At 39.3% G+C, this 13,011-nt stretch overlaps 1 protein-coding gene across 3 annotated transcripts in view; it reads left to right on the top strand.

Annotated features, from left to right (window-relative positions):
• The first annotated feature begins 135 nt into the window (after window positions 1-135).
• VPS35L (VPS35 endosomal protein sorting factor like) overlaps window positions 136-13,011 on the top strand; it is a 56,366-nt gene continuing 43,490 nt past the window's right edge. For 2 of the 3 annotated variants that reach the window (XM_074840935.1, XM_074840936.1), the window contains exons 1-8: window positions 136-225; window positions 3,544-3,643; window positions 4,598-4,765; window positions 5,044-5,166; window positions 5,512-5,536; window positions 6,610-6,686; window positions 8,164-8,292; window positions 11,998-12,082. In XM_074840935.1, coding sequence (XP_074697036.1) covers window positions 209-225; window positions 3,544-3,643; window positions 4,598-4,765; window positions 5,044-5,166; window positions 5,512-5,536; window positions 6,610-6,686; window positions 8,164-8,292; window positions 11,998-12,082 — 724 coding nt within the window. In that variant the 5' untranslated portion in view covers window positions 136-208. Of the gene's footprint in view, window positions 226-3,543; window positions 3,644-4,597; window positions 4,766-5,043; window positions 5,167-5,511; window positions 5,537-6,609; window positions 6,687-8,163; window positions 8,293-11,997; window positions 12,083-13,011 lie in introns of those variants that run through there. The other variant, XM_074840938.1, reaches the window with a different exon arrangement.

Raw genomic sequence — 13,011 nt, 5'->3', positions numbered from 1 at the left:
TTACCCCCGTGGAGTATTTTACACAAGACTCCAAAAAAAGGCCTGGCGAGGAGGTCCCCGGGAGCAGGTGGCAGACAGCCTGTCCCCGGGCCGCCCCAGCGCCGCCGCTCACCGCTCCTGAGGCGAGGCGCTTCCCGCCGCGGGGCGGGGCGGGAAATGGCGGTGGAAGGCGCTGCGCGGCCGCGGCGTCATGTGACGGGGCGGCAAGATGGCTGCTTTCCCCTGGTGAGGCTGTGGGAGGTGCGGGCGGGGGCGCCGGGCGCTGCCTGCCCCGCTCCCGAGGAGCGGGCTGCGCTCCTCCCGGCCCGACACGGCGGTGCGGGAGGGCAGGGTCCGGTAGCGGGCCCTGAGGGGGCTGCGGGTTCCCGCGGCTGGGTGGGGGCAGCCGTCGTCCTCGACGCCCCTCGCAGCCGGGGGGCCGCGGCGCTGAGGCGGGGGTGGCTCGGAGAACGCCCGAGCGTGCCGGCGGGGGAAGCTCCCCTGCCGGGCGGGGACTGCGGGGCTGGGGAAGCCTCGCCCTCAGGAAGCGAAAGCGCTCGCCGCCCCCGGGGCTGCTTCGTGCGGGGCTCGGGGCCGGAGGGGCTGGAACCTCCGCGTGCGGCGGGAGGGAACCGGGGCGCTGGGTACCGCGGCCCCGCGGGCGTGCGGCCGCAGTCGGCGGTTCTCGTGGCGGCTGTCTGGAGACTGCTGAAGATGCAGATCAGATCTATAACACGCCGGTTTTACATTAAACTACGTGGGGTGCCGGGGCGGTGGTGCAGCTCTGCGCGACGTTGCGTGGGGTTCCCACGCAGGAGCGGGCCCTCGGGGTCCGGCCGTGCCGCCGAGGCGTGCAGGAGCGGGAGAGGACGGCCGCGGGGCCTTGCGCACTGCCGTGGGTTTATTTTCCCCTCCTGAGTTCCTGAGGGCAGCTGGCGCCTGGTGGGGTTTGGTCCCGCCGCGGTGTTATGATGGTGCCTCTGCTCGGAGCAAGGGCCGCAGCGGGGAAGCGCCTTCCTCCCGGCGGGGTCACTGCGGGCTCGCAGCGAGCGGCTGGGCGCCTTCCTCACAGCGCCCGCGAAGGTGAAGGCTTCAGACAGTGAATTTACGTTTGCTAGCACAGTTTAGCTTCTGTTAGTGATCTTCCACAGGCTCTTTAGAAGGAGACACGGTGTTTACGGGCTACAAACTGAAGAGGTAGAGTCAGCTTCTAGCGACATGCAGTATTTCTTCAGGAAAACTTGGTGTATGACTGAGGAAGCTGCACTGTGTAGGACATGGAATAACTTAACAGTCTGTTATTTGTTATAGAAAGGAAGGATAAAACAGGCACTCTTTCTCTGACAGAGTAAAGGAAAATATGTTAATAGTTCATTTTTCTTCAGACTTGTTGACAAATGAGCTGATTTTCTGTTTGTGGAAGACTTGCTCTCTGAGGCTATTGTTCTTTTAGCACATCAAATATATCTAGCTTCCAGGTTTTGATGTATCTGATGGGTTATAGTCCTGAGTAAACTAGAAATCAAAGCTAATGTGGCATCAAGAAAATTAATATGCAGCAATTAGAGCCCATTAGAGCACTGGTATGCCAAAAAGTTTTCCCCCTATATACACTGTCATGCTGAAAATCATCTCACTCTTTCATATTATTAATGAGCAAACTTTCACGTTTAATAAAAAGAGGAAATAATTGGTGGATCTAAAAGTCATTGTTAATGAAACCAGTTGAGGTTTTATACAAACATCAGAGCTATGCTTTTAAAAGTAAATTCAATGGGGTATGAAATACTTTAAAACTTGAACATATGTAGCTAAGAAAATTTGAGGGTGTAAGACAGCTCTAACACATTAGTTGGCTGTTGGAACTGTTGGTATTTACTTTGAGGTAGTTTCAGTGGAATCTGTGTGTGGTCAGTGACCTTGCAGAAACAGAAAAGAATAAATGGGGCTGCAACTTTTGAATTTCCAGGAGTACCAAAATACAATGAAAAACTAAGGACTGCAGCCATAGAACATAATCTGGGGTTTTGTGGGGAGTACATAGTATCTATGGAAGAGTTGGCTGCTTGGCACTCTTGAAATTCTTCCTAATGACTTAGGTCTCTGAACAGAATGGTCTTTGAAAGTTTGGATTAGTTTTAGTGGGAAAGATATTTATTATACGGAGGGAATGCTGTTTGTTTTTGTTAGGAGTCTGATTAAAGAAACCTTTGTGTATTCACTGATTTTACTCATTCAGCAAAGGCCTTAGTGTGTGCTATAAACATTCCCAGGATCCTGGATGAAACAGGAAAGAACAGTTAGCTGCTCTGCATGTTTCAAAGACTAAAAAGGAAATCAAGAAGTTGTGGAGGGTAGAATGCAGAGAAATAAATATATATATTTCTAGATTTTACTTGGATCTCTTTCTGCCTTAGTACTTAACTATTGCTACTGCTAAAGGGAGGTACCATGTAGTAGCCATGATGGCAGTTGTTTTAGGAAGCAACTGTCCTATGTGTTTTTGTGAGTTTGTATTTTTGTTTCCCTATTTAGCCATTACTACTACTCCATACAATTAAAAGGAAATAGTTTCATATATTGATGTGTTGTCAGAGATATTAGCCAGTATTTGTAACTCTTAAGTCTCTTTTGAAATTATCATCCAGTAATAGGGAATTTTTAATCCCCCTTTTTTGCTTCCTACATTGTCAAATGTGCTTTAAAAGCCTTTAAATATATACATTTATATTTGAGCAATTACAACCAGGATGAATGGTCTATTTTATAAAAGCAGCGTCCTTAAACTGTGATTGATAAATTAGTGTATGTCACTGTTAGTTCCTAGTGTCAATGTTGTTTTACTCAAATACCTTTATTTATTCTGAAATCAAGTCTCTCTTAAATTAGAGATGGAGGCCATAGTTCTCACAGTTCTCTCTTAATATGAGATTAAAAATAAAACCTGAAATATGTATATTTTTGTGATCTATTTCACTTAATGGCATACTTAATTTTCATAGGAGAGGTGAAGCTTTTATACAGGGTCTTATTCACAATGCAAGCATATGAGTACGAATATTTTTTTTCTTATAATTTGACTTTTGCAACTTTAGTTATGAGTACAATGAACAGATAGAAATAGATTTCTTGGGGAAGAATTTTGCAGCTACACAAGTTAATGTGTTTAGTCCCTCATTATATCTGTGCATGATCACTTTGATTTCTTCCCTTGTGTTTTCACAATTGCCTTTTTCTTTCACTCTGACTATTCAGTTTGAAAGATGTGTTTAATAATCTGCATCAGCCTGTCACACATACAAATGCTAATTAAATTGCCCTTTTGACGTCCAATGGAATGGAAGAGAATCCAGCTGTAGAGGCAGAATACAGTTGAATGTCTGAAAGTAAAATTTCTTCAGTTTTAGTGTGTGTATCTCAATAGAGAGAGAAATTTTGGTCTTTACATTGTCTTATTTTTCAACGTACATTTCTTTTTGTAAATATGCCTGCATCTATGTAGATGTAGGATATGTTTCTCTGTCAGTATGCATGTGTACTTTCCCTTTACTCTTGCTTTTTAAGGCATGCGAGATCAAGAAACTATGTTTCAGAATCTGAAGTGTGCAAACTGGAATCTGTACCCTTGGATTTTGGCGATTACCATCCACTAAAACCCATTACGGTGAGTTTCTTTTTGTGCTTTTGGAAAATGAATGTGAATTAAAACTGACTGTGTTCCTCTTCTACTTCCACTCCTATAAAATTAAAAAGCTTTGAAGTTGGTGGTGGTACTAGTGAAGTTGCTTTCTGTGTTAGTGGCCTGTTACTTTAGAGACATCAAAGGTTTATTGTGTTTGTCTTTTACAGAAATTGCCGGTACTGTTACATGTCAAAAAACAGTCTCCTTCTGACTAATATAGCATTTCAGCTTGTGGGCTTTCTTGGTTGCATTAAATGCTGAATAATGGATAAGTTTAAAATCAAATTGTTGCATTACAAATAACCTGCATAATTGCTCGATGTAAGATTTGTTTTTGAGTTAACTTCCAGTCAGCTGTATGCTTTAAAACATTTATAACTTCTTTAATGTATGAGAGGCTTTTAAAAATGTGGGTGTGCAAAAAAATCCAGCTTCAAAGAGATGACAGTCATACACTAATGAATGAAAAATGGATAGCAGCTTCTACTCAGGAAGGTCAGTAGGGAGACAAGATGGAGGCCTTAAGAATGGATTTGATGTTTCAGGCTTGAGTATTGTACAAGAAAAGTAAAGATCAGACTGGTGGAGGAAATCAAACAGCAAGACAGAGGTTGGATGAGGTGGAAAAAAACAATAAAATAGAGGAGAGGTACTAGAAAGAAATTTAGAATGGTTGTTCCTATAGTTCTTTAGACCCAGAATTGGAAGGAAAAAGAAAAAAGTAATGGAAACACTAGTGCAGGGTGTCTCCAGATTCAGGAGAAGAGGTGCTTCAGTTAAAATGTTATTGCTGATTGTAAAGAGGTTTTTTTGTAGGTGGGTCCTTGCTTTCATTACAACAGCACAGGTTATGTAGTACATATTTTGATGATTTATTGAAGAAAATAGGGGGAAGAGAAAGTATTTTTGTTTAATAATTTTGAATTTTTCTTTCAGGTTACTGAATCCAAGACTAAGAAAATGAACCGGAAAGGAAGTACTTCTTCTACCTCCTCCTCTTCTTCTAGTTCTATGTTGGATCCATTGAGCAGCGTGTTGGATGGTACCGATCCCTTGTCGTTATTTGCAGCAGCTGCAGATCCTGTGCCAACTACTGCTACCATGGTAACACTGGAGGGCAGTTAACTAAATAATATTTAAAAAAAGAAACAAAAAAACCCCACAAAGTCAACACTGGATAAAATACATTTGTCTCACCAATTTGGAGGTTAATACGAATAGGAAATGCACTGTATTAAATAGAATAAACTGTTCTTTTTAATTTACCTGTTTTATGTAACTTTATGGATCAGTAAGCACTTGAAACGTTAAGGTGACCTTTATCAGCGTTCTATTTTCTTTCCGATTCATATTTAACATTTGCACTCGTGCTGCTCTCATAGGATAGTACACGAAAGAAACGGGATAAAGATGACAGCCCAGCAGTAGGAAGTGACTTTGAACCATGGTCAAGCAAACGTGGTGAAATCCTTGCTAGATACACTACAACAGAGAAGCTCTCTATTGTAAGTGGCAGCTTCTCCAGTTTTATGTCTTTGTAGTAGATTTTTAATGGATTTTGGATGTTGCTGTTTTGTAATTATTTCATGAGTAAATATTGGTCCTCTAAATTTCAGTTTTAATGTTGTAGAAAGCTGTACCACAAGCTCTCACTTATAATTATTGTTTTGGAGTCTATTGATACTTAGAAGCCATCACTTTGTCTTTTTGTAACAAGACAAATAACTTCTGGTCTTATGTCTACTTCTAAATTATTAGAATCTTAATTAGCATTGTAATTACCCTGTGCATTCTTGGAATGCTAACAAGTACTTGTTTTCTAAAAGTCTGCTTTTTCTGTCTCTTCACAGAATCTGTACATGGGATCTGAAAAAGGTAAGCAGTTCCTTTTTATCTAACAGTAACAGATTTTGCTTGAGGTAGGTTGCAGTGACAGGTTTGTGGTCAAGAATAGTTGAAATGTGATTTCCTCTCCTTCCCCCTTCCTGATATATGGTTGGATCTGTGGTTTTTTTGTGAATAAGACTTCTGCTGGATTTTTACTTAAAATAATTGTTGAAAACAAATCACCCAACAACCTTGTGTTGTATGCCTTGTAGGCTAATGAATTTGTGATACCGTGTTGTGGAAGGAAATAGAATTCACTGCTTTCTACTGTAGCTTAAAACTTTCTTCCACTTGAAGTGAGCAGTGATATTTTGAGGATCATGTTTATCAACTCTTTTGCTTGCTGGAAGGGAAAGCAAACAAGTCCCTTGGGAACTTGTGCAGTTATTCTCTTTACATGAAAGTGAAATTATTTCAACTGTAACTGAGTGTTCAAAAAAGAACCAAATGTTAAATATTTTATCGTGTTTTCCAGCAAAGAAAATCCAGGCAGAGTAGTCATAGCTGATTGCATAGTAAACCAGAATTTGTATATACGAGTAAACATGAAGCATTTCAGCTTCTGCAAAAAAAAGAAATACTTTTTTTGGAATGAGAATGGTCAAACACCGGAACAGGATGTCCAGAGAGGGTGTGGAATCTCTATCCTTAGATATCATTAAATTGACTGGATATAACCCTGTGTAACCTGTTAAAACTTCAAAATTGGACCCGCTTTGAGGAGGCGAGTTGGACACAGGCCTCTGTAGGGCTTTTCTAACCTAAATTATCCCATGGTTCTATCCAGTGGTTCCTTTCTTACCAGCAAAAGTTGCAAGAAAATCCATTCGTATTCAGTTTTGCTTCTCATTCTCTGTTCAAATTCTCATTCCCTGTTCAAAGTGAATGAACTGTAGGTATGTTTAAATGTGTGTCTTCAGGAATAGCCACCAAATGGATCAAACCACTTATCTTTTGTCGTGGAAGCTGACTAGTTGTCTGAGTCTGGCAAGCTCCTTCTTTCCCTTTAGAAGTCCAAGTGTTTAAATGTTAAAGAAACTCTAACATATAATTCTTTACAGGAAAAGCTGCAACTACTGGCTCAGCAGTTTCTGAAAAAGTGAGGACAAGATTAGAAGAACTGGATGATCTGGAAGAGGTGAGAAAGTTTTCTGATCCAATTACATCACCATTTTAAAAGTGAAATAAATTTGTGAAATAAAAATCTTTTATGAAACCTTTTAAGAAGGTCCTGATTCTGAATATGCTTATGCATATGGTTTAGACAGATACATACTTTCCATGGGACGACTTTAGTAATTCAATCCTTACTGTTACAGAATTCAGGCAGAATCATATTTTTGTATCACTAGATATTGTGATTGAAAAATTCACCTGATCTACTGATGTTGATTTACCTTGGTACTGTGTACCATGCTCTGCAGCTGCTGTAAAGCTTCATGGAGCCTAATAGTCTTAACCTCTGATAATTTTGTTTGCCGCTGTTGCAGAAGCTGTATACTGTCTACCTGAGCTTGATTAAAGTTACTTTTACTCAGAATTTCTGAGTGCTCAAGTTATTTCTGAAACTGCAATATTTTACTGTGCAAAGATGAGGTGTTCCATAACTTCTTTTCCTAAAACCCGATTCCTTGTGGTACTCCTGGAAGTGTTTTGAGTAATGTTGTTTTGAAACGTCTGCCTCTTAACTAACTCTAGATTGCCCGTTGCCTGAGCCAGCACGGTTCTAATAGTTGCATATCACAAATGAAGGATTAGATTCTTTTAGTAGGAAAACAAAGTACCCTTTACCATAAGGAAGTATGTAACCTTGGGTGAAACTAATTGTGTTTGTATTTTATCTCTTCATCCGTGATTGTTTTTACTGATGGTTGTTTCTAGACTCTCATATTGTGAAGTCTGTTCTGTAATGCAGCTTAATAAACTCATCAAAACTAGTCTTGAAGGTAGTTTTTAATATCACTCATACTTCTACTGAAAGCTGTTCCAGAACCACCTTCTGATTTTTCTAAATACGTTTATAATTGCTTTGTTTCTGTGTCAATTTGATTCTAAAGCTTAAACAATTATTTCTGCTTCCAACATTTCACTAGTTTATTTTTGATACGTAATGTTTTTATAACTTCTGTAAGATCTTCTGGAAAAAAGATCACAAGAATGCTCCAGTACTGAGCAGGAAATGAAGATAGTTTTATTTTTTTACTGAGGGTGAAGCATAGCCAGATTTTTCTTGCTGTCAACAAAATTCTTAGGACCGTGCTGGCAAAATGGTCTAATTTCTCGCTGATACTGCTTCTACATAGGCACTAGTATGCTTATGTATAGTGTTAGTGTCTTAACTCTACCACGAGTACCATAGCACTGAAATACTCCAGCGTTTCTGATCTCATGGACATCTTTGGGTACCCGAATGCATGGCTCTTGCAAACCAAAGCAGTTGTGATGCACTCCTGTGCCAAACACCTGCAGTATTGATGCAGCAAAGGTAAGAAGGGAAAATTAGGTAATTCTGTAAATTTTGTGTGTTCCATCCCTCCAGTGATTTGACTCTCTAATAATGGCACTCTCCTTCCTTCCCCCGCCCCTTTCTAAGTAGACTTGTGTTTTCTTGCCAGGGGTCACAGAAGGAGCTGTTGAATTTGACTCAGCAGGATTACATGAACCGCATTGAAGAACTGAACCAGTCTTTGAAGGATGCTTGGTCCTCTGATCAGAAAGTAAAAGCTCTGAAAATAGTCATCCAGGTCAGTTTTACTTTTTTGCTCCATACAGAACTGGTCAGTTTGGTGATGTGGCTTGTCAGATTTCTTTCTTGGGAAAAGGATGGTTTCTATTACTTTTCTACTGTTTTCTTCTGTTCTTCACTGAAACCCATTTCTTTCAGAGTTTTATGACTTCTGACATTAGTTGAACTTTTTACTTTTTTGTTATTGATTTTGACTAGAGTATGTGGAATGGAATTCTCATCAAAGAGAGTGGCCAAGTGACAGATGTGGAATCACAGAATCAACTAGGTTGGAAAGGACCTTGAAGATCATCTAGTCCAACCATTAACCTAACATTGACAGTTCCCATCTACACCATATCTCTCAGCGCTATGTCGACCCTACCCTTAAACACCTCCAGGGATGGGGACTCCACCACCTCCCTGGGCAATCCATTCCACTGCCTAATAACCCGTTCTGTAAAGAAATACTTCCTGACATCTAGTCTAAACCTTCCCCGGGAGCAACTTGAGGCCATTACCTCTTGTCCTATCACTTGTTACTTGGTTAAAGAGACTCATCCCCAGCTCTCTGCAACCTCCTTTCAGGTAGTTGTAGAGGGCGATGAGGTCTCCCCTCAGCCTCCTCTTCTCCAGACTAAACCCCACCAGTTCCCTCAGCCTTCTCGTACAACATGTGCTCCAGACCCTTCACCAGCGTCGTTGCCCTTCTCTGGACACGCTCGAGTAATTCAATGTTCTTTTTGTAGTGAGGGGCCCAAAACTGAACACAGTAATCGAGGAAATTTTACCTGATTAGGGATAATTAGAAAAAATAATACATAGTGCTACCAGCTCTTTCTAGGACATGTCATTTCCTGTCCTCTTCCCCATCCCAAATAATAACCAGAATGGCTTTTTACATGTCAGTGTTTTCCCCATCCAGACTTACTAAGACAGCCGAATAGTCTTGATTTAGGATCCTAGCAAAGTACAGAAAACAACTCCAGATTTTTTAAGTGTTTATGTTTTTATGGGTTTTTGTTTTGATTTTTAAACTTCCTCACAGTCTTCCTCTGGCTCATTTGGGGCGATGAGCTGTTCGGGTGGTCAGGAGGGAATAGGACAATTAAATGCTCTTTTGTTTGGCTTGGTCTTTTAAAAAAAAGGCTAGAGGCAGAGTGCATCAGAGGACAGAGGGGATAATGACATCCATAAAAGCTGTAAAACTGATGTAATGCTAATAGTCATCAAGCGGGGTTATATGAAGTCAGGCTCTTTTATTTTTTTCCTCATGCTGGATACTCTTGTGAACACTGTTTGCAGTAATTTCAGCTTAAATTGTGGTAAAGACAATAAAGGAAATGAAACATAAATGAATGGAGATCAGAAAATTATATGTGACCTAGGTTGACTAATGTTCTATTGTAATACTATGAAATCAGCACTATTATTCTTCTAAAAAAAAATCATAGATTGCATTGTGAAGTGTGAATATCTTGGTGAAAGAGAATGCAATATTAAAAGTCTGGAGGAGGAGAAAAAGGACATAGATGCGCTGTATTTACAGTGCATTAATATGTATATATACAGGGTCTGACATTCAGTGATAATCCACACATTAATCCTTTCACGTATTCTTTTATAAATGGTTTCACAAACAATTTTGAAATAATGTAGTTTCCAAAATGGGATTCAGTGCTTTCTTTTAGGAAAGTGGTATCAAAATCGCATAGTTTTATCCCTCTTAAAGCATGGTCTATGTATTGTTCACTTTGCACTTGGACTTCATGTTGCAGATGCTCATCACTATTTGAAAGGCTGGATAAGAATGAAATAGGTGTTTGGGTAATTAACATGAATACAAAAATCTTTCATAGAGGAGATTATAAGTAACTAATAGTAATTCTTTACTTATAAAGCAGGATAGGGTAGAAACCTGACTGAACTTGCCTCGTTGTGGTTCTTCCTAGTAAATAATATAATTTTAAGAATGTTGTATCCTCTTAAAGAACTAAGCAGTTTTCTTGACGTGAGGCTGTGATTATATACGTAGTCTATCATTATTAGTATCACTTACTATTTAGTGTTCAATAGGAGGAGTGTGTTTGGCCTTCTTTTTGGTTGTTATTTTCAGAAATGTACACTGGGCTGGAAAAAGCAATTTTGATATGAATGCCAGAATGATCCTTTTTTAAGAACCAATGATTAAAAACTAATGATGAAATCTTTCATTTGGACATTGGGGATGGAGCCTTCATTCTCTGTATGAGAGTTTTACAGAGCTTGAAGTGCAGGAAGAGTTCTGGTCATTAAGGCAGAGTCTGAATTTATAATGTGAATTCCTCAAGTACCTTTTTACAAGATACTTTACTTGTAAGATGGAATAAGCTAAGCTATTTAGCGTAAGCTGAAGTAAGTTGATTATGTATGTGAGCTCTAAGAAAAGTGGTAAGTTAAGTGTTGATGGTGTGTGTAGGTCCTAAACAGCTACTGAATTACCTTTCTTTGAAGGTGACTTACCACACAGTAGGGAAGATTCTGCTTTGGTTGTAAGATGTGAATGCTCTCTCCTGTCTTTTTGGTGCACTCTTTCTCCCTGAAGCATAAAGCAAAAAGACTAAGCGTGCCCCTCGTTTAAGCATGCTCAAATGTTACGATTTTCTTGTTTAAACAAAGCAGTCTTGGGGGGTATTGGATTGCTTCCTGGAATTTTGGAATGTAATGAAAACTTTATTTATTCCACTGAGATTCAAGAATTGTCTCCTCATGAAGGAGAAAGGAGGGACAGAGATGAAGAGAATACTGTACTTGTCAGTATTAAATAGAGACTGGAGAAGACTCATGGTCAAAAGCTGTGTTTGGCTCGTGTAGGGAGTCTTTCTCTCCCCAGTCAGTCATTTCTGTTTTCTTCAGGTGGAAGTTGATTCTTTGTCCCAAAGTTTTTCACTGCAGTTTAGTCTGCAGTCTTCTCACCACCTTGGAAAACAAAGTATAGCTTTATTAAATGTCTTTAAACTATCTTCATTCCTCACTGTGTATTTTGAATTTATATTATAAATGGTTCCTACCTGGACTTGCATTCAACGATACTAGAGCTAAGTTGGCTAATACATTTTCAAATGTAGCTTTGCATCAGCCATCGTTATAGTCTAACTGCCACGATCATGTTGAGTGCCTGTGGGTGGTGATTGATTACAGATTCCTCCCTGGAGCTGGCTGTGGACCAGCTGGCTTGTTTCCAAAATGTTCAAATTGGTTACATGAGCTGCAAAGATGTGTTGAAAACCTCATTAGCTAAACTTTTAAAATTGTTTCTTAGTTTGGTCTATATCAAATTTTGTGTTTGATATGGATGTTTAGAGAGATGGTGAGAAACTGAAAAATGCTCTTAAAAAAAGTTGTTTTAGAAAAGAATTACCTTTTTATGCTTCTGGGGAGAATTCATCTTATCTGAACAACTGCACAGATCTGTATGGTCAGCTGAAATTCTGCATTGTGTATTAACTTGTATAAAGGGAAAAAAGATCTGTGACTAGTTCTGCTGGAAATGAAGAATAAGCTGAAAAGTACAAAGAGTACCATGATGTGTTATGTTAGATGTTCTTGTGCTTTTTGCTGGATAGTTGTTCATGTTGGTTCTTTCCGTCTGTAGATACTCATCTGTTCCAGCCTGTCTGGAGTAAAAACACTAACTTGCATTGTTTTCTAAAATGTTTCTTTGGTGTTTTTTTTTTCCCTCTAGTGTTCTAAGCTTCTTTCAGACACAACAGTAATCCAGTTTTATCCAAGTAAATTTGTTTTAATTACAGATATCCTTGATACTTTTGGTAAGTATCTAATGTGCCAAACTTACTACATAATTGTTAAGAAGATGAAAATAATTTTTTGTAATGTTAGAAAACGTTGAAGTTACCTGAGAAGTGCTGAAGTGACTCTCAGTTTTAACACTGAACTCTTCCAACATAAACTTTTGGACACCAGTGTTATAAACATGGTATATAATTGTTCAGAAACTCTTATGAGTGAAGTCTTTAAAATCAAATACTTAATAGTAGTAAAACTACAAAATTATTGGTGAATATCTGGAGCAAAACCTTAGGAAAAAACACAATCTCTGCACTTTGGAATTTAAAACACGCTCATTATTATGGCAGTCTCTTGACTCAGTGTTTCATTCTATTTGTATTTGAAGAATAGAAGTCAGAAAGTTTTCTTTATCCGAATAGGGACTATGAAGTCATCAAAATGTAGTTAATGCATTTAATCTATTTTTATAATTTTTAAATGGTCGTTTTAGTGAAATTGTCATCCACTTCATGTGCTTCTCTTGTTTTTCTGCCATGTTATGGAAAAGATTTATGACAGCATTCAAAGTTAAAGGGTATTTTGATGTTTAGCAGGATATGATGTGACATAGATCCAATTATATTTTCAAGTCTTGCTTCCTCTTTGTGCTCTTTGCTACTTACTGAAAGTTGCTGAAGATAACATAATATCCAAACCAGCAAAGACAGGACACCAGCTGTCCTTTCCTGGCCTGACAGAAATCTGACCTGTGTGCTACCTCTGTGCTTATGGGAGCTAGATAAATTTTTTATAGTGTGTGAAGTGCTAAATTCAGACTTAACATTTCAACCTCACTAGAGGGCAGCATAATGTTAGTGTTCTAGGAAGTTTTTTCCAGCTGATTTCAATTGATATTGGAGGAGGAAGCTTTGTATTAAGATTTTTATGTTTTACAGTTTGTTTGTTATGA

Source organism: Strix aluco, chromosome 15, assembly GCF_031877795.1.
Source record: "Strix aluco isolate bStrAlu1 chromosome 15, bStrAlu1.hap1, whole genome shotgun sequence".
NCBI lineage: Eukaryota > Metazoa > Chordata > Aves > Strigiformes > Strigidae > Strix > Strix aluco.
This window is presented reverse-complemented; position numbering and strand designations above follow the sequence as displayed.